We start from the raw sequence: 21,823 nt of genomic DNA, 5'->3' as shown, positions 1-21,823 counted from the left end.
TTCACTAAAACTTCAATTGTTAAAGCAAAACTTGCTTAGTCTTTTTTATTCACTTGCTTTTCACTATTAGCATGTTTTCGTTTAACGTGTTTATTACGATTTGAACTATCGGCAAAAGTTTTATCACAATACTCACATGAATAAGGTTTAACGCCCGTATGTATCTTAATATGAGCATTAAGAGCGCTGAGAAAACGAAAACGTTTAGTGCACTGACCGCAGGGAAAAGGCATTTCACCGGTGTGTGTACGTTCATGGGCAATTTTTTGAATTTTTGTGCGAAAATCCTTTTCACAATATTCACATTTGAAAGGTTTCTCTTCTCGATGTAGTACTTGATGTTGATCAAGGGAAAGGTATGTTTTAAAACTGTAAAACGGTAAAAAAGTTACATTTAATATGTCTAATTATGTTCTAAATACTCATGGTTATCTATACCTTTTATTACATATATTACATTTATAGGTCTTTTCATTTACATGGGAATAAAGATGAAACTCCAAGCTACTTTTATTGGTAAATGTACGATCGCAATAACTACAGGCAAATTTCTTTTTATCTGCAAATTAAATTTAGTTATAAACTTTTTAAATTTTTTAATAATCATAATGCACTTACGATTATGAACTTGTTCGTGTACTTTCAAACAACTTTTATACTGAAACTCTTTGTCACATTCCGGACATTGATATTTTGACTTAAGTTTAATGTTAGTATGTTGTGTTTTATAATGATTTTGTAAACCGTATGGGTTATGAAAACTTTTAAAACATTCATTACAGGATACTATATGAGCATATTTATTCGCATCTGGGCAATTAACACTACGATGGTAGGAGAGTTCTTCATAGTTCTGGCAACTTAAGTCACAAACTTCGCATTTTAACTTTAAACTCGGATGATGTTTTGAACGTATATGATTGAGAAAGTAATTATAACGTGGTATTACTTTTTGACAATCAAAACATTTATAATATAATTTATCGATTTCTGTTTGCTGATGTTGGGCCGCTAGATGTGTGTATAAATCCAAGAAATTGTTGAAATTGTTGTCACAAAGATAACATAAGTAAGTATAGGATTTCCACGAATTCAATTGCTAAAAATGGGAGAAGGAAGAAGTTGTTTATATATAGTTTAAGTTTATTCCCATAGTTGTCAGATATTTAGATATAATTTATCAGAAAAAACAAAACAGCCTATTGCAATTTTAAGAAACCAAAGCAAATACTGGCAAATACCAAAGCTTATTTCTTGTTAAAAATATCAAGCTTTTAACAAAAATATTAAAAAAAAACAAAAACATATTCAGTTGACTTACCATTATTTCTTGTCCTTTATTTTCAGATTGCTCTCTGTCCGAATTGGTTAATAATTCATCATCTTCCTCTTCATTCTCCTCATAATTATCCACATATTCAAATTGAATATTTAATTCCTTATCCGGTAATATAATAACTTCTGTCTGTTCAGCGTCCAACTGTTTATCTTCTATAACCTCTATAGGATTTTTAATAATATTACTATCTTCCAAAACATGATGTTCTTCTATTAATGGTTCCGGCTGTTCAGAAGTCTCTTCATAATCGAGATATTTGTCACTACTATCCTCCGTTAAGTCTTCAGCATTTTCTTCTATAGTTTCGAGTATTTCATAGGAACTCTCCATCATGGCTTCTTCTTTGGTCATATCTAGCATATTGTACACTTCTTGTAGTAAGTTTTCGGGGGAATTTTTAGACTTGGATTCCTTTATGGAATAGTTTGTTTTAACTGTTATACACTTTTCTAGTTTGATTTGTTTTAAAGGAATTTCTGTTTTTTCAATTTCTTGTATATCTGTTTCTTTTATAAATTTGACTTTATCTTCCTTTTGCTGGGAAGAGTTTCTCTTTCTGGGATTTTCCTTAATGGCAGATAAAGTTTTTACTAGGGATGTCTGTGCGGATTCCAAGTTTTTATTTGATTCTTCCGGTGTCGTGATATTTGGATATAATGCTTGCAAGGTTTCTTGGGCCTCAGTTACTTTTATATAAAATTTATGTAATTTATTTAAATTTCCCATACATTCCTGGCATATAGTTTTAGGTAGAGCATCCTGCATTTTAATATTAAGCTGAAAACATTTTCGTAATTTTTCACAGATTTCATTAGATTCATCTTTAATGGAGACTAAAACGTCTATTTTACGCAGTGAAGCACATAGACGGCATAAGTCCACCATGGTATTTAATTTATTATAATTTGTTTATTTTCTTATATTTTCCGCACAAAACGCCCGAAAATGTTTGTTTACAAAATTAATGCTTCTTCTTGTTGTCTAAATCAATCACCTCGTAATGATGACTTCAATATTAGAGGCTTCAATTATATTTATCAAACAAGCAAATCAATCAATCTATCAATCTATCAAGCTATCAATCAATCTATCTATCTATTATCTATCGATCTATCTATCTATCTTCTATCTTCTATCTATCTTCTATCTATCTATCTATCTATCTATCTATCTATCTATCGATCTATCTCTCTATGCTATCTTCATCTATCTATCATCTATCTATCTATCTATCTATCTAGTCTATCTATCTATCTATCATCTATCTATCTATCTATCTATCTATCTATCTATCTATCTATCTATCTATCTATCTATCTATCTATCTATTCATTATGGTCACGCACTTTTTATTGAACAAGAAAACTTAATAAATGTTTGGCAGCACTGTAAACAGCTGTTTATTGTTACTGTATATAGACGCTGAGCGGATAGTGTGTTTTAGTACTTTATCATTTTAAAAGTTAAACAAGTAAGTAGTCGGGCGAGGCCGAGCATTTAATACCCTACACCTGTATACGAATAAAATGTAATTCAGTTTTCATAATAAAGCATTTAAGTTGAATTGTACCTTGCCTCAGATATACATAAGCCATTTATTGTTTAATAAAACTGTGGATATTTAAGTAAAATTTTGATGGGCGCTTTTTATAGGGGCTAGGGTCAAATGAGGCCCTATAATTATAAAGTTCATCTGGGTCATCAATGCTAGTATAGAACTTGGTTTTGCAGCTTTTGTCGATATACGAGTATATTAAACATAATTATGAACTTATAAGCCCTATTTGGCGGGTTCAGTTGTATGGGGCCTAGGTGAAATAATGGACCGATGTTAACTATTTGTAGTTTGATTACAATGTTTACAAGCCCTCAAAATTGCGACCTGTAGTCTGATTACAAGGTTTACATGGACGGACGGACGGACATAACAGAAAATGATTCTGAGCCAATTGGTATACTTTAAGGTGGGTATAGGACAAATATTATTGTGCGTTACAAACCCAATATACCCTCCCCACTAAAGTGGTGTAGGGTATAAAAAGTTGTATTTGCCAACATTTTGTAACAGTTTACTTAAAAATGGACACTTTTTTGAAAAACTTACCAAAAATTGAATTACATGCTCATCTAAACGGCTCATTGAATACACAATCGATCAAAGAACTTGGACTACAGTTGTACGGTGAAAATAGTGAAGAGTTTTTAAAATTGTGTGAAAAATTCACTGAGTTTAATAACACTGATTTGGATTATTGTTTCCAAAAGTTTGCCTTTATGCATGAGTTGACGGCGACTAAAAAAGGACTAAAACTTGCTTGTGAAATGGTTATACGAGATTTTGCCCTCGATAATGTCATCTATTTAGAACTAAGGACTACGCCCAAGGTCAATGAGCAAATGACACGCCGGCAATACATACAACTTATAATTGAAGCTATACAGGAGTGTAGCGTAAAGTATAATATAATGGTTAAACTTTTGTTATCTATTGATCGTGCTCAAACTGTACAAAGTGCAGAGGAAATCGTGCTATTAGCTCAACAATTTAAGGAGTTACATCCCGACATAGTGAAAGGAGTGGATTTAAGTGGAAATCCCAATAAAGGCAAGTTTAATGATTTTATACCAGTTTTAAATAAAGCCAAACACTCAAAGCTAAATTTAGCTCTGCACTGTGCTGAAGTCTCAAATCCGCTAGAGATTCAGGAAATGTTAGATTTTGGTTTTGAACGCTGTGGTCATGGTACTTTTTTAAGCCCACAACAGCTTGAACAATGTCTTAAAAGACACATAACAATTGAATGCTGCTTAACTAGTAATGTTAAATGTGGCACAGTGTCTAGTTATGATAGTCATCATTTTAGACATATATTTCATAATAATATTAAAGCAGTTTTATGTACAGATGATAGCGGGGTATTCGATACCTCCTTGACGCAAGAATTTAAATTAGCTTGTAAATATTATGAACTAAATAGTGATGATATAAAAATATTAACTCTTAATGCAATTGAAGCCTGTTTCGCCAATTCACAGGAAAAGACTGTGCTAAGGCAACATGTTGAAAAGTATTTTAAAGAAACTAACGAAAATTTGAAATAAATAAACCAAATTTATTAACTGGATTCCTCCATTTGTGAGCTAACATCTTCACTTTCTATAATCTCATCAAAACTATAAAGAATTTCGGGATTTTGTACATAATTTTGAATATTATCTGTAGCAGTATTTAGCTCCTCTGTGCTAGGCTCGTTTTCCAACAAAGCTGCTTCCGCATTATCTACACCATCAGTGGCTAGGTGTAGCTGATGTTTGCGCATATGCTGCCCTAAATGTGAACGTTTTATATAAGATTTACCACATAAAACACAAATGTGTTGTTTCTGGCCCGTATGTATGGTCAAGTGACTACGTAAATCGGTATGTTGGCGAAAACTTTTATCACAGTAACTACATTTATAAGGTTTTTCCCCAGTATGTGTTCTCATATGAAATTGCAAGAGAAAAACACGAGTAAAAGTTTTATTGCAAACTGTACAAACATGAGGACGTTCACCCGTATGTGAACGCATATGAACAGTGAGGTTACTCTGTTCATAAAAGGTTTTATTGCAAATTGTGCAAATAAAATCTGCCTGGCCAGTGTGCCTGTAAAATGAAATTAAAAGAAAAAAATTAATTTAAATCTAAAGTGTAATAATATAAGTATTAACCTTTTATGATGAACATTTAGTTGTGATTGTGTTTTAAAGGATTTTGTGCAATATTTACACTGAAATGGCCGCTCTCCTGTGTGAGTTCTTAAATGCATACGCAAAGCGAATGGAGTAGGAAAATCACGTTCACAATACACACACTTACGATTTGGATCCTGTTCATATACTGGCGCTGAGATTTTATCTGTTTTCAGTTTTTTATTTTCCGCAATAATTTCATTATTTATATCTAAATAATTACAGTTTTCAACATGTTTATTAAACTCAGTTTCTAAAGAGAACCAATGTTCACATTTACTGCATGTAAAAAAATGTATGGGATCGTGTGATTTTTGTAAATGCTTTTGCAAATTGATGGCCTGTTTAAATATGGCGCCGCATATATCACATTTATACATATGAGATCTTTTTAGTTTTTCACTTAGTGCTTTAGTTGTACTTGTAAGCATAGATTCATCTTCCTGTGCCACCACTACAGTTGAATCATCCCATGAAACAATAACTGGAATAACGTTCCCAGTTTCTTCGGCTACTAAAGGTAAATTTTCGCTTTTATTTTCTACTGTTATAGTCTCTTCTATGTTAGTTTCCAGTTGATTTATCTCTGTTTCATTCGTTGTTTCTGCAATGTTTTTCCTCAGTAGAGATAAAGTACTTTCCTGCTGCTCATTTATTTCTATATCTTGTATTGGTTCCAGCTCTGCTGTTTCTTTCTCTATGGATTCCTCTTCAATTATTAAATCTTCCTCTACTAAATCATTCAAATCCTCTGCACAGTATTCTATTATATCATTTGAGTTTGTTGAGGTTTCCTCAATTTCTATAATTCTCGAGTTTTCTAATAATTCATAAAGTATTTCTTTGGATTTATTACATTTATCACGAAATTTTGATGTTATTAAAAGTTCTCTCGTACAATTCTCACACAAATATTTGGGAAATATATCACCTTCATTGATCTGTAAAGGAAGTTTTTGTTGAGAAATTTAAAATCGTTTAAACATTTCATGTTATCCACCTGCAGGTCAGCACATGTTTCCAAAAGTTTGCTTAGGTTTGTATGTAATTCCTCCAACTCATCGTAGATATTTATGAGAACATTTTGTTCTTCCAAACAAACGCGACAAGTTAATTCAGTTATATTTACCATTTTTTGTGATAAATTTTAAAAGAATTCCATTTTATCAAAACACCCGTAAAAGAAATTTATTTGTAAACAAATCAATGTCATTTTTTTCTTTTACCTCTAATCAATTGCCAGACTGTGTTTATTGTATCAGCGTGTCACTCCGTAAGCTATTTAATAAAATCTCTCTGGGGATGTTATTTTACTTTTTTAAAACCTTTTAGTTAATTTTTTTAATTTTTAAAACTTACTTATTTTCGTTTCTATACGTTTTAAGAATATTTTTGCTGAAATATTTTTTATAAAGTTTGCTTAAATACAATTTAAAAAAATACTAATTAGAGGAATTAAAACCGTTATATACATACGGTTACCTTATAAAGGGATACTTTAGTGTGGCAACCTTGTTGTTTGATATTTGTTGACAAGCATCTGTGAAAATTAATTTCGTGATGGAATTTAAAGCTTACCCTATAAGAACAGTGACAGTCATTTGACCGGTCAATTGACTGTCACTACTGAGAATATACCCATCATTGCGTAGAACAAAGCTCCCATCACTTTCTTAAGGGCAATATGTAAAAAGTGATGGAAACATTTGTGTACATGTGATGTTGCATCACCCTCGCACTTATGAATTCTATCGACTTTAAAACATATATTTGAGCTGCTCACTCTTTTGTTGTTTACTAATCATGGATGATATAAATATTAGTCATGATTGACTAATCATGCTTGATGGATATATCCATCACAGTTAACAAATAAAAAATGATGCATTAATCGGTCATTGTTGACTAATAACATTTGATGAATATATCCGTCAAATCTGACGGCTATACCAATTTATAATAAAACACAATTTATTGATATTTTAATATATATATATATATATATATATATTGTTAATTTTATTAATATAGTAATCATATACATAAATTACCAGTCTTTTCACTATTTTACATATCTCGCAGAATCTTAAGTCCTTTGATGCTCCTATTAATTTGTGGAAATAAGTTGTCTGTAAAGAAATACATAAGTATTCATAAATATCGAAATATAAAAATCATAAGTACATATTTATGTTACCATTGATTGATTAAACTCCGAATTGTTTATCTTCTGATCCACTTCCTGAACTTTTTTAAAATTTAGTTTATAATAATTCTCTTTATTTTTAATAATTTAAAGACTTTGTAACTTTTTTATTTTTTCGCTTCTTGATCTTTGGCTTTCGCAGAAACAATTAATTTGTAACGACGAAAAATACAACTCTGTAACACAGTGACAGTCATTTGATCGGTCATTTGGCTGTCATTGTTGATCAAAATATAAATTTTAATACATTTTAATCTAAATGTAGTTGTTTCATTCTTTCATATGCAAATTCAACCCTATACCACACATTGTGTCCAGTAACGGTCATTTTACCGGTCATTTGACTGTCATTGTTGATGGAATCATCCATTAAATTTTTTTTTCGACAATTCTATAAAAAAAATGTTGCGTGTGTGTCAGTAAAATCATTTTGTATGTGTTAGTTTCGGTCATTCATTTCTTATAGGGTACCTTTTTAATTAAGTTTTTCTTTTTAAAATAAATCTAAAAAATCAACTATACATTAACCTAAACAAAATGAATACCAAAAAAATATGTAGATGTTGCATGGTAATGGATGTGCCACTTTTGTCTATATACGATAGTGGTTCGGATGGAATGGGTTGTGTTGCAGACATGCTTAAACAAATAGCTAAATTAAAGGTAATTAAAGTTAAACTGCCTTTCCACTACTATCGGTTCTTCGTCCCGGAATGACTCGATGTTCAATGAACAGTGATCAAGGATTATTAACTCAGCAACAACAACATCAAAGATATATTTTTAAGAAAGTGTGGTCGGGCATAACCGACTCTAGGATAATGTACTGCAACTTTATGTACATATCCACAACAGTTGTTTTCGTTCCGTGGCAATCGGAATGCTTTAGCCTGGGTAGCATAACATATTTTACGACAAAAACCTGTTAACTGTGTAAATTACCATGGTACATGGACGTTCGAATGATCCATGAAAGTGACTTACACGACCCAAAAACTAGTTCTCATTCAAAAGTTGTATGTAGGATTGTAAATTAAAAACCTCAGCTAAAACCGTACTTATTCATATAATTACAAAAGAAATGTATACATTAATTTAAAAGTCTCCTCTATTTACAGCCTCAATCCGCTGACAAAATGCCAGACAAAGCCTGTCTACAATGCATAAGTGAAATCAATCGATGTTATGTCTTCAAAATGAAATGTGAAAATGCAAATAGAACGCTTAGGCAAATATTTCCAGATGCAGTACCTGAACCATTAGATTGTGTGCCAAAGAAAGTTGAGGTAGTCTCATCCGCAATGCAGACAGAAAATAAAATACTTATATCATCTATGGTACAAACAATAGCGGAAGAGAAACCCCTTTTAGCCCATAGTAGTGCACAAACTATTAATGTAGAACAACCCTCCTTAACACACAGCAGCGTACAGACAATTATAGAAGGCAAGCCACTTGTATATCATAAGGAAATACAAACTGAATATGAGATTATACCGACTGACAATTCCCTACCCGAGAGCATTATTATATATGAAGAAATTGATAATAGCAATACAAACACGAAAAAGAGATTACCCACATCGCCTCTAAATAAGCAGGTTTCCAAGAAAACTTGCCTGGAAACAAGAAAAGTCAATAATTTACAAACTCTAACGGAAACAGAAACTAATGTTCAATCATCAAATACCTATATATTATACGAAGATTCTCAGGCAGATTCAAATTGTTCGGAAGTAGAAGAACTTTACATACCTAGCTCAGAACAAACACAAAAAGAAGGAGAATGTAATCGCTTTGAATACTATGAAAACGAGATAGAAGATACACAAGACGAACAAGGCGATAGCCAATTGTATCAAGATAATATTCTGGTCTATAATGAAAATTTTAAAAGTAATAGTGAATATGAAATTGATATTTCACAAACCATCGAAAAATCTCCACAACAATCTGAGGAATACTTAAAATCTCAGAAATCAACTAAAGCATCCTACAAATCAAAGGGTCAATACAAATGTTCGCAATGTATAATGACATTTGTTAGTATAAAGGTATTAAAACGGCATTTAGCTAATCGTCACGATATTAAAGATGCTGAACTTATAATAGATTATTTGCCGACCACTGAAACAGATGAAACATCACAGGATGTTGAACAGCCTTCGTCTTCTGATAATGTCACCAAATCTAATATTTCCAACATTGAATTAACAGCTGAGAATGTTCCAAAACCCCAGTTATTGCCTAGAGAAAAAGTAACATCTTCGGTAAATGAGGAATTACTAACAAATATGAAGTATTTTTGTGATTATTGTCAAGCTGGATTTGCTCAACGTAAAACTTTGACCTCTCATATAAAAAATCAAATCTGTATGACGAGTAATTTTAAGGTAAGTTTAAAACGTTATTAACTATTTATTATTTTCAATTTTGTTCTCAATAGATAATGTACAGAAATTATGTTTTCTTGAAAAAAAAAAAAAGAAATCAAAAAACTTATTGAATTTAAAAACTTATTAGTTAAGTTCTTCTAAAGTAACTAATACAAAATGTTTACAAAAATGGTTCAAATTAAGCCCTGTAGTTAGTAATTACTTTAAATTGTTATTTTTTTATAAAAATAAGATTTCATAAATTTTTTCATATTATTTTTAGTGCAATAAATGTGAGCGCATCTTCATTTCTGAGGAAAATTTGGAAACTCATAAACTTACACATGAAAATCCACACAAATGTTTAGAATGTGATACTGTATTCAAAACTATAGAGGAACTTAGTGAACATATGATTGAAAATCATAATAGAAATGCTCGTAATCAATGTCATGTTTGCAAAAAAGGTAAATTTAAATAGTTAATATCAGAATAAATCTATATTCTATATATATCCAAATTTGTATTATAGTTTTTACCATGAAAACATCTTTAATGGATCACCTGCGCATACATAGTGGCGAAAAACCATTTCTCTGTACAATATGTGGCAAAAGTTTTAATCAGAATTCAAATCTACGGCAGCATTTAACACGTCATAATAATGAGAAAAACTTCAAATGCGATATGTGTCCAAATGCCTATGTCACGAAAGCAGAACTATTTTCCCATAAACGCACACATACGGGCGATCAACCTTTTAAATGTGATATTTGTGAGGCACGCTTCACCTCAAACTGTTCATTGAAGAAACACGTACGTAAACATACAGGTGAAAGACCTTATGCATGTGAATTTTGTCCCATGCGTTTTGCTGCTCTAAATGTTTTGAAAAATCACCGACGTATTCATACGGGAGAAAAGCCTTTTAAATGCAACTATTGTTCAAAATCCTTTGCGCAGAAAGGAGATTGTCAAATACACCAAAAAACACATGTGAATAATGATTTCAAATGTGTTTGTGAATCGAAATTTTCGAAAAAATCCAATTTTAGACATCACCTTAAAACCCAACATCCTGATTTTAGCGAAAAACAAGTACAAGCTTTACTAGATAAATCTAATATGGTCAACGATAATGAAGAAGAATATCAAATAACATTAATCGATGACTCTAGTGAGAAATTTATTAATAGTCCTTCTCAGACTGATGACATTGAAAATGATGGGCAATCGTCGTTTGTAACGATTTCTCATGTTACTAAAAATGTTACAAAAACAGCTGCCAGCAGTGCTTCCAATGATAATGAAGATTTTATGGAAATTGATATGGAGGAGATGTAAGTTAAATAGAGACACTAATGGTAGTAAAAATATTTGAAATATTTTTCTAAATTCTTATATTTTAAGGTAATGTAATAAGAAAATGAAGCAATTAAATTAATTCAAAATCAAGATACATATCTCAAGATCAAGCAAGATACACATTAACACAAGAGTTTTAAATGGTAAGTGAATTTATTTTGTTTTCATTATTATTATTATCATTATTATTTTAAACGACAATCAAGTTTTCTTCTCAATAACTCATAGGCTAAAATTCCAAAAAATGTGCGCTAATGGTGCACTGATAAAATTTCTGAAAATGTTCTATCAAAACATTTAAAAATGGAGAAATTTTCCAACAAAATTTTGTAAAACATTTTTTTTTTTTTTATAAAATATAAATTTTTGAAATTTTTCTATTTCTATAAAATAGAAATTTCAAAAAAAAAAAAAAATGTAGAAAAAATTTTCTATCGAAATTGCAAATATTACAAAATTGTCCCGTAAATTCCAATCTCAAATCGAACGCATTCTCAAGTTTTAAAAGAAAAATCATTTTTAGAGTTTTTTAAAAGATTTCTTTATTTCTTCACTTCCATCTATCTTCTTTCCACTTAAAACTATTAAAAAAATGTAATAGGCTGCATTTTGAAGTATTTTTTTGTTTGTTTTCTTAGAAACTTAAACCACAAACTGTATTTCTGTTCTCTTAACTTTACACGAAATAAAAAAAAACGCAACATAACTAATAGTACTGGCCAAATTGTTGTTGTTGTACTTGAGGACCAATTGGTTGGTGTATATATTGTACGGTTTGTTGAGGATGATTCATAATCACCTGAGGCTGCGGAGGCAGTTGATGCATACTCATCTGCGGCTGCGGCGGTAACATTTGTTGTTGCAGTTGTGTGGAAGTTGAAGCAATAGGTTGTTGTTGTTGCAATTGTGTTAAAGGTTGATGTTGTTGTATAACAGTTTGTGCTGGTATATGAAGGGTGGTGGGATTTGTTGTTGATGGTTGAAGTTGTTGCTGTTGTGGCTGATGTAGCTGTTGTTGCAGAGGAGAATGTGAATGTGGTAGATGCATAGCGGCCATTTGTTGAGGCTGAGGTTGTTGTAACACTTGTTGATTAGTGGCTAGTGCTTGATTAGTAGTGGCAATAACCGTACTATTACTGGGCCCAGCTGTTATGGCGGGAACGCTTCCAGTGGCAGGTGGCGGTCCCTTTAGCCAATCGATTAAGGAATGATGTATACTCTGTACACATTTCAATTGATCTGCTATAAGATTTTCAGAATATTTGACATGATTGGCATAGGCTTCTTTTTCGTGTAGGGCATCCTTTGACATACGATGTAAATCTTTAAGTATGGCCGAACCCCAGAGCTGAACATGAATATCGGGTATTTTCGAAGCTAATTGCATAGCTGGTGTCACCATATTCATACTCTCCTTCGAGTTGCCTATGCTAAGGAAGACATGAGACAAGAGAACCAATGAACAAGATGTTAAACGGTTTAAATCCTCGGCATTGGCCATTTTTAAAGTTTCACGCAGAAAACGCCTGCAATTTGAATTAAAAGAAATTAGTTAAATGTTTTAGATGTTGTTTCCAAAATCTACTTACTTGGCTTCATGAAAACTTGCCTTGTGAAAGGCATGAAGACCTTGAACATAATAGAATCCACCCATTAATGCTTGAGAACTATACGTGTGAGTATTTTCTGTAGCGACGGCATCCAATATTTGCTTTAAATCCTGATCCCTTTTTGTTCTTAAGTATATTATAGCCAAATTTAAATTAGCAAATAATTTCAAATCTCTTTCACTTGTCTCGGCTACACAAGTTAAAAATTGCCTTTCGGCATGTTCGAAGAAACTAGTGGACATGGCATACAAACCCACTAAACAGTGCAGCTGAGCTGAATGACGTTTAAGTAATTGACCATTTGGACCGGAGGCCAAACATACATCACGACAGGCAGCTATTTCTCGTATGGCCAGTTCGCGATTTCCCATAACCATGCGGCACATAACAATGTGTTCCAGTAGTATGACCTTGAAAACGGACAATATGGGTTTGTCATCTTGTGCTTTTAGCTTTTCAATTTGTGTTAAAGCCTTTTCGGTATATTTTTGTGCTTTATCCATGTAGCCAGCCATCATGGAATGTGATACCGTTACCAAGTAGACTAAAACATACAGCTGCTCTTTTGGTAGCCAACCAAACATATCCAAAGGATTTTGTCCAAATATTACTACAAAAAAGGAAGTACCTATTATATACAATTCTATTAATGGAGGCATTTCCCTCTACTCACCCTCATCGGCCGGCCAATTAGGCGCCATAATTGTTTGTATAGACATTTGTAATTGCTTCAAACTTGGTTTCACCGTTTTCACCTGACCCAAAGCCAGATAGTAACACACTTGTAGCACCAAGAAAAACACCTTCAAGTACTCCTTATGGTGAGGATTTGTTATGTGATTATCTATTATAGCACCAGCGGAATTGAGTAAAGCCAATACGTCATTAGTTTTCCTCTCTATCATCAAGATCATGGCTCTTGATAGCAAGAATAAAACTTTCAAATACGTGGCACTGGCTTCATCAGCCGATTCAGCACCCACCGCCAATAGTTCCGAGGCCAAAGTATATTCCTTATCATTGGCATGCAGTTGTGCCAACTGCAATAATAGTTTACAATGCCAGTAAACATTATTCTGCGACAGCTCAATGGCCTTCCGCAACATGGCCTTGGCCAAAGAACTCTGTTCCGTTTGTCTATACAATTCTGACAGCAGAGAGGCAGTATCAAATTTAACATCATCAAAATTCATTAACGGTTCTGATAATTTCCAGGCCGTCTCTAAATGCGTTCGCGCCAGATCAGTGTTATAGGTGTAAGCCATTAACATTTGTCCCATTTGCAGATGTGTTCTGGCCTCAACTTTGGAAGGTGGATGAAACGTAAACAATGCTTGTAGACATTGTATACATTTTTTAATGTTTGGTGGTTGTGAGGTACGAAAATATTCGGCCAAGCCTAAGAGCGAGATATAGCAAGCATCCTGGGAAGTTGTTGGAGTTTGGGCAGTTGCCGGTTGCAAACTCATTGTTTTTGTCCGTTTTGTATTCTCCTCGCTAACGTTTAATAATTTTCCTGGTAAATTGCACAAAAATTGTATATTTTTCCATAAAAAAAACCCGTCCGCCTTGTTTACTTTCGCTAAATGTCAAAATGGTTAGCGAGAGTTGCCAGTATGTTGATATTTGTATAAGTGTGGCTACCTCACGCTAGATGGCGATGTTTGCCAAAGAGTTGTATTTGATTAAGACGTAAGAATGACACAATACTGCCAGATGTGTGTAGTTTTAATAGAGATTTTTAATGTTTTGTTATCAATATCGATTTAAACAGTTGTAATTCAGGTCTGAGTTGGGGAACAACTCTCGCGTCATCGTTTTTATTTCTTAAGGACGGTCAGGCTTGTGCTTGTTGCTGGGCTTTCGACAGAATTACTTCTCACCCCGCACTAATTTAATGTACTACTTCGTATAACTGTTCTAAGTTATGCGTTGTCTTCATTAAACGCGTGCTTTCGTTTTACCTCAGAGTGAGGTTATGTATTTAACTGGTGGAGACCATAAAATACTCACGATATAACCTGGTGGAGACCATTTAAACTCAAATATTTACTGGTGGAGACCATTAAAACTCTAAAACTTTTTTCTGGTGGAGACCATTAATACTTTTGATGAAATTAAGTCCGGATGCTCCAACTTCCTATATGAAGGTATAGGTCGGTTGGTGGGGTTTTCTCTGGACAAACGTGTGATAACCTGGCAATATGAGTGCTTAATGTACCGCCATCCTAATTAAAACCCGAAAAAAAAAAAAAAAATATCGATTTAAACAGAAATGTATAGGCTCTCTTTAGAATAGATCATAGACAGGACTATTGACTGGACTAAAATCAATACTATAGACTAGATTTTAGAATATACTATACTTTAAACTAGACTAGGTTTTATACTAAACTTTTGATTAGACTATAGATTATACTATAAATCAGATTAAACTATAGGTTGTACTATGTTACAGATTAGACTATAGACTAGCCTATAGATTATAATATAGATCATACTGTATATTAGACTATAAGCTAGACTGTAGACTATACTTTAGACTAGACTATAGACAAGACTATAAATTAGATTATAAATTACACTATAGACTATACTATAAACGAGATTATAGACTCGGCTATAGACTAGACTATAGAATACGCTATAATTATACTATTATAGTCTAGACTATAATATAGACTAGAATATGGACCAGACTAGACTATTGACTAGATTATATACAAAACTATATTTTTTGTAAAATATAACCTTTTGGAACAAGTAAAATTTAGTTTTTTATTATTTATTTAAATTTATTTTTCTTACACAAACAAATAAATTATTAAATTATATAAATATGTATTAAGCAATTAAATTCTTTACACAAATATGCAACACTTAAATTAAGAAAAAGAGTAAAAACAAAATCACTTCAAATAAAATTAATACAATTATTTCCCTTTATTACACTTTCGGGAGTTCACTCAAATAATTTCAATTCCCTAGCAATTTTCTTAATTTTATTATCTAAGGTCTTGTCTTCATGTTCACATATATAATGATGTCTCGTAGTACATTCTTGTCCATAATAATTGTAACTATGTTTTGCAGAATTATAAGACAATCTCAGACATCTACCTTGACCTTCGATTTCAACGGTATTATTTAAAATATCCGTGTTATCAGATTTTTTCTTGTCATCCTTTTCATCCACATCAATGGTATTCGATTCGGTTTCTTTGTCATGTTTTTCTTTGTGAGACATTGCAATGGAGGTTAAATTCATATTGGGATTAACTGGTTTAGCAGAGTTGGACCAGATCCACAAAAGACCAGGATTTAAACCACCCAACCAATAATCGCGACCACGATGATTTGGTTGATTTAATAAATAGGCCATGATTTCTTCATTTTCAGAAGGTTTTTCAAATTCAGCCAAATGGGAATTTAAAGCTTTACAAGCGGAATTAGCAGTTTTCCAATTGACCGCCTGATAACTGTTAATATAATAACAATTATCGCTGATACGGGTAAAGTTTGTAGGACAGGGATCACGTACTGAAAGTAGAAAACCAATGTTACTCGTCCTATAAACAAATTTATTTATACACACCTTCAGTTTGTTGTTTATTACCAGCCATTAGATAATAAATCAATTGTTCTGTTCTTCTCACTCGACTCTCCAAATAGTCTACACGATAGACTAATTTCTCTATGGCACCCAATAGATATAAATCATTTTCCGATACTGCTCTAAATGTTTGAGGTCCATTATGTACTACATGTTGTTGTTGCGGTGGCAACTGTTGTTGCTGCAACGGTAATGGTCTTATATGTTGTGGTATTTGTGATCCTCCCGGTGAAGTGGGTATATTTGATGTTGGTCTTGTAATACCTGTTTCCGATCCACCTAAACCAAATAATTGTTGCAATAGACCAGGTTGTTGATGTTGTGACATTTGATTTGTCATTGGACGAAATTGTGGATTAACCACTTGTTGTGGTGGTCTTTTATGTGGTTCCAATTCTACACCCACTTCTCCAATACGTTTATTTATATAAATAGCTGGTCTTTTGTAGGCTGATGAATGATAGTTAATGGGTGGTTGAGGATTTGAGGGATTGGGTCCCATTCCTGGATTTATCATCATTTGATAGGGTGGACCACCACCAGGACCAGACATTTCACTATAGTAGGGTAGATCTTTGGAAGTGCGGCTACTAGGACTTTGGCTAAAATGTTATTTGGAAAATGTTAAAAAAAAATTTGGTGTTTAGTAAAATTTCAGACATTTTTTTATCAGAACATTTTCAGTTTCCATTTAACCATTTAGAATATTGTCTAGTCTAATGACTATTCTATGGACTAATCTATTGACTATTTTTTGGACTAATCTATTGAATATACTATGTACTAATATATTGACTAATTTATAAAATAGTCTACAGTCTAATATATTCACCATACTATTAACTCTTATATTGCCTAGTCTATGGATTAACCAACAGAGACTATTATGAACCGATTCACATAAAATTTAGTAGAGAGATTTTGGCTCGTAAGAAACTTACTTAGTCAAATTTCATCGTTGTACTAGTATTTTTAAGCCAGTAATGAGCGTTAAAGTTATTTTCTGAAGAGGACTTTATATGGGGGTAGGGTCAATTATGGACCGATCCACATACAATTTGGTAGAGAGGTTTTGTCTTGAAAGTGACTTACTTATGTCAAATTCCATCACTTTACTCGTATTTTAAAACCTGTAATGAGCGTTAAAGTCATTTTCTTAAGGGGACCTTATATAGGGGATATGGTCAATTATGGACCGATCCGCATAAAATATGGTAGAGAGATTTTTGCACTTATGTCATATTTCATCGCTATACTCGTATTTTTAAGCCAGTAATGAGCGTTAAAGTCATTCTCTAACGGGGACCTTTTATAGGGGAGGTAGGGTCAATTATGAACCGATTCACATAAAATTTGGTAGAGAGATTTTGGCTCATATGAAACTTATTTATGTTAAATTTTATATATACTAACACTTTTAAAACATATATGCCCGTTAAGGCTGTTTTTATGGGGTCCACTTCTATTGGGCTATCCGGAAACGTGGACCGATATTGCCCATTTTCAATACCAAACAAACTTTACCTATAGAGAATATTTATGGAAAATTTCAACCCTCTAGCTCTTTCCGTTCGGACTCTATCGTGTTTTCAACAGACATATAGACGGACGGACATGGCTAGATCGCCATAGAATTTAATAAGAACCCAGCATATATATACTTTTGTGGGTCTATGATCCATATTTTTTGATGGTGGGTATAAAAATGAATTATGCCAATGATGAGTTATTTGTAACTCTGGTATCAAGAACTATATTTTGGTACTTTTTCGATCTATAATTGGTACTTTTTGAATTTTCTATAATCTTGAACCTAGAATTAAAAAAAGGGTGCTTTTTGGTAATTTTTCCTCCTTCAAAAGGTACTTTTTGAATTTTCTATAATCTTAAACTTAGAAACATAAAATTAAGCATGTAGAGCCTGGAGTAAATGAGAATCTATAATATGGGACTTTTTCGTTCGTCAGAAGGTACTTTTTGAATAATTTTGTATTTAAAAACATAAAATTAAGCATGTAGAGTCCGAAGTAAATGAAATCCTAGGAAATGGGACTTTTTGGAGCTTTTTCGTTCTTCAAAAGGTACTTTTTCAACTTTTTATAACCTTGAATGTAGAGCCTGAAGTAAATGAGAACCTATGGTACTTTTTCGTTCTTTAACTGATACTTTTTGAACCTAGAAAACATGAAATTAAGCATGTTGAGCCCAGTGTAAATGACAAACCTATACTAAGGGACTTTTTGCTACTTTTTTGTTCTTTAAAAGGTATTTTTTGGATTTTTATATTCAGGAACCTAGAAACATAACATTAAGCATGTAGAGAGTGTAAAGAGTAAATGAGAACCTATAAAATGAAACTTTTTGGTACTTTTTTTGAGTATTCTATTATATTGAACCTAAAAGAGGCAAAATAAAACATGCAGCATTGAATTCAAATTTATAAAAGAGGATTTTCGGATACTTTTTCGTTATTCAAAAGATATTTTTTTGATTTTCTGAAATTTTGAAACCAGAATCATACATATAGGATTCTGAGGGAATGAATTTATAAGAGTAAACTTTTTTATTGTTGTTGTTGGTACTTTTTCGTTCTTCTTTAAATTGTACTTTTTGAATCTTTTTTTAATATTAAGCCCATAGCGTCCTAATTGAATGAAAATCTATAAAAGGGGACTTTCTGAAATTAATTTTGAAATTTTTGAATTTTTTGTATAATAATAAAGGGTATATAAGATTTGGTACAGCCGACTATAGAATTCTTACATGTTTTGTGAACAAATTGTTAAAATATTTCGGAAATAAGAAAAATATACTACCTAGTGGTGTAGGCTATCATATGGTCGATTATGACCGACTATACATTCTTACTTGTTAATAATAATTATTATTTTGTTTTGAGTTTTGATTATACCTTATAACATAATCCTCTAGAAATTCCGACCACACCATACCAGTTGAATCTTCAAATAATTCGCGTGCCTCCAATAATGATTCATTCCCATATTTATTAGTAGTCTGTACAATATTCGTCGTAGCCGTTGTTGTTGTTGCTTTTATATTTGACGATAATTTAATTTCACTATCGTTTTCAACATTTACATTATTACATAATGTTAAATTAAATATGTTTATAAGTAAAAACACACAAAAACACGACGACACCATTATATTATTTTTATGATAATTATGATGATGATGATTATTATTATTATGGCGTTGTTGTTTGATTGACATTGTTTGTAGAGGGCTTAAGAAAGGTTTAATTTTTCGCTTAATTTTCAATACTTTCATTTTCATTTGCACATAAAACTTTTAAGAATACGCATTTAAAAAAAATTCAAATAAATACTTCTCGAAATAAACTAATTTAAATAATTAACACTTTGATTCGAATGATAAAGAAATTTTCATTACCAGAGCAATAAAATTAATATATTTAATTAGTGTTTTTTCTTAAAAATTTGTTATTTCAAGTCGTTATTTTAAAATGTTTTAATAATTTTTGCAGTATTACGTTTACAAAATTATCAATTTTATTAAATTATTTATCTTTTTTCTTTAATTATTTTGTGCGTTTTGTTTTTCTATTCGAAATATATAATCCGTTTGTTTATTTTGCTTCGTATATTATGATGTGTATTGTTTATTTCTTCACTGTTTCAAGTCAACTGCACGCATGCGCATTAATTTTAAGTTAACAGAGCAGTGATTGGTGTGTTGTGTGGTGTTTCTTAACTTTTAAAATTTACTTTAACCGACCGGTGTTGATGCGAAAACTTTGAAACTTTCTCCAGTTGAGTTTTTTTTTTTTGTTTTTATTTTAAAACATGCACATTGTGTTATTATTATTGAATGTTGTTGATGTTGTCGTTAATGTTGTTGTTGTTGTTGTTATCTGTTATATCCATAAGATATCTGTTTTTATTTATTTGTTTAAAAGCCCTTTTATCGTATCACTATTAACACACCTATTTTACTATATTTTCCTAAAAAGGTTTTGCATCTCTTGTTAGTTAAGTTTAACTTTTAATGATTAATTATTTATAAATATTTAAAAAAGACCCTGAATCTTTATTTACTTTGCAATTATTCCATCATCAACCCACAATATTTAAATATTCACTATTTTTTTCAATATTTATTTAAAATTTTATTAAAAATTCATATTTAAGTGTAAATTTTTGAAGTATATTTTATTTTTATTGGCCTGTCTCTTTTACACCCAGTAAACATTTCTCTATATAAGAATTATGTACCTATACTACCCAGCAAAAAAAGAACTTCCAAAGAAGCGAACAAGAAGTAGAATTTACTCTATGGAAGTATTGGAAAAGACCTGCAGAAGTAATGACTGTAACACAGGCTTGTCGTAAAAAGGATGTCCTTTTTATTTGATTCCAAATTCACTACTTCCGAAATTATTCTTAAGAAATAATTCACTTAGTGCTTCTTTTGAAGTGGTGATAAATGTTATTCTTTTGGAAGTACTTCGTTTTATTTTTGCTGGTTAGTGGTGATTTGCCCATGTTTCTCCTAAATATTTCTATGAATAACAAGGTCTCTCATAAAAAATTGGAGCAGTTATAGATTCCCAAATACATGCATTTTTGTTTTTAATTTATATGATAGGCACCACGCCCACTATTTCTAGTGTTGCCATTTTTACAAAATATTTATATAGATGTAAAAGTTACCCTAGCAAAGTTTAAGGTCTCTAGCTGTAGCAGTTTTTATACTCTACACTACTTTAGTGGGGAGGGTATATTGGGTTTGTGCTAATGTTTGCAACGCACAATAATATTGGTGCTATACGCAACTGAAAGTATACCAATCGGCTTAGAATCATTTTCTGAGTCGATTTACCTATATCCGTCCGTCTGTCCATAAATACATGATCTTCTATTGTCCCACAGACGAAGCCTATTGAAAATAGTTAAGATCGGTCTATTATATCACCTAGCCCCCATACAACTGAACCCCCGAATAAGGCTTATAAACATATAAGGCCTCATTTGACCCTAGCCCCTATACAAAGCCCCCTTTAAAATATGACTTAAATGTCCACAATTTTATTCAACAATAAATAGCTTAAGTATATCTGAGGCAAGGTACAATTCCACTTAAATGCTTTATTATGAAAACTAAATCACATTTTATTTTTATAAATGGTGTAGCGACGGCCACGCCCATCTAAGTATATTTACATTTAATACTTTGTATATGGGCGTGGTAACTTGCCCTTAATTAATCTTTATATTTAAAAATCGATCCCATCGACGACTAAAAGGATCTTTGTGCTATATTAACCAACCAGCCTTTCTTATTGTTAGCCCCTTCCTTAGTTAATCGGTTCCATTTTAGTCTGCGAATCATTTACAAAAATATATTTTCAACATCTTACAAAAAAGTTATAGATCTGCCAGGAAAACATTCTAAAAAAAAAAAAAACGAAATCTATGTTTCGAATAACGTAGGATCATGATACCTCTTGGTAACATCTTATGCTAATGTTAACACTATTATTGCCTCTAATTGATCATCACCTCGAATCAGTCTATACTCTAGATGCAATGGTTAACGC

General features: G+C 31.8%; 5 protein-coding genes across 5 annotated transcripts; 2 read left to right on the top strand and 3 right to left on the bottom strand.

The window, feature by feature from the left end:
• Positions 1-19: 19 nt before the first annotated feature.
• LOC119605404 lies at positions 20-6,329 on the bottom strand. Its single transcript, XM_037958497.1, has 7 exons — positions 6,074-6,329; positions 5,053-6,014; positions 4,459-4,987; positions 1,322-2,248; positions 619-1,099; positions 439-559; positions 20-369 (listed from the first exon to the last, which is right to left on the bottom strand). The coding sequence occupies exons 1-7, from the start codon at positions 6,203-6,205 to the stop codon at positions 36-38; spliced, it is 3,486 nt and encodes a 1,161-aa protein (XP_037814425.1). The 5' UTR covers positions 6,206-6,329; the 3' UTR covers positions 20-35.
• Positions 3,348-4,464, top strand: LOC119605405 (adenosine deaminase-like protein). Its single transcript, XM_037958498.1, has one exon. It carries the CDS (start codon positions 3,419-3,421, stop codon positions 4,439-4,441), a length of 1,023 nt encoding a protein of 340 aa, XP_037814426.1. The 5' UTR covers positions 3,348-3,418; the 3' UTR covers positions 4,442-4,464.
• A 1,367-nt stretch (positions 6,330-7,696) lies between the features above and the next one.
• On the top strand, positions 7,697-11,109 carry LOC119605412 (zinc finger protein 665). Its single transcript, XM_037958508.1, has 5 exons — positions 7,697-7,942; positions 8,398-9,672; positions 9,938-10,121; positions 10,187-10,994; positions 11,065-11,109. Exons 1-5 carry the CDS (start codon positions 7,817-7,819, stop codon positions 11,066-11,068), a joined length of 2,397 nt encoding a protein of 798 aa, XP_037814436.1. The 5' UTR covers positions 7,697-7,816; the 3' UTR covers positions 11,069-11,109.
• Positions 11,110-11,535: 426 nt separating this feature from the next.
• Positions 11,536-14,214, bottom strand: LOC119605411 (MAU2 chromatid cohesion factor homolog). The gene is made up of 3 exons (XM_037958507.1): positions 13,303-14,214; positions 12,609-13,239; positions 11,536-12,545 (listed from the first exon to the last, which is right to left on the bottom strand). Exons 1-3 carry the CDS (start codon positions 14,096-14,098, stop codon positions 11,726-11,728), a joined length of 2,247 nt encoding a protein of 748 aa, XP_037814435.1. The 5' UTR covers positions 14,099-14,214; the 3' UTR covers positions 11,536-11,725.
• Positions 14,215-15,491: 1,277 nt separating this feature from the next.
• Positions 15,492-20,004, bottom strand: LOC119605407. Its single transcript, XM_037958500.1, has 3 exons — positions 19,154-20,004; positions 16,225-16,844; positions 15,492-16,169 (listed from the first exon to the last, which is right to left on the bottom strand). Exons 1-3 carry the CDS (start codon positions 19,537-19,539, stop codon positions 15,592-15,594), a joined length of 1,584 nt encoding a protein of 527 aa, XP_037814428.1. The 5' UTR covers positions 19,540-20,004; the 3' UTR covers positions 15,492-15,591.
• Between the last annotated feature and the right edge of the window lie 1,819 nt (positions 20,005-21,823).

This window comes from Lucilia sericata, unplaced genomic scaffold, assembly GCF_015586225.1.
Source record: "Lucilia sericata isolate MDLA Ls3-8-SP2 unplaced genomic scaffold, ASM1558622v1 Contig000482F_arrow, whole genome shotgun sequence".
Lineage (NCBI taxonomy): Eukaryota > Metazoa > Arthropoda > Insecta > Diptera > Calliphoridae > Lucilia > Lucilia sericata.
This window is presented reverse-complemented; position numbering and strand designations above follow the sequence as displayed.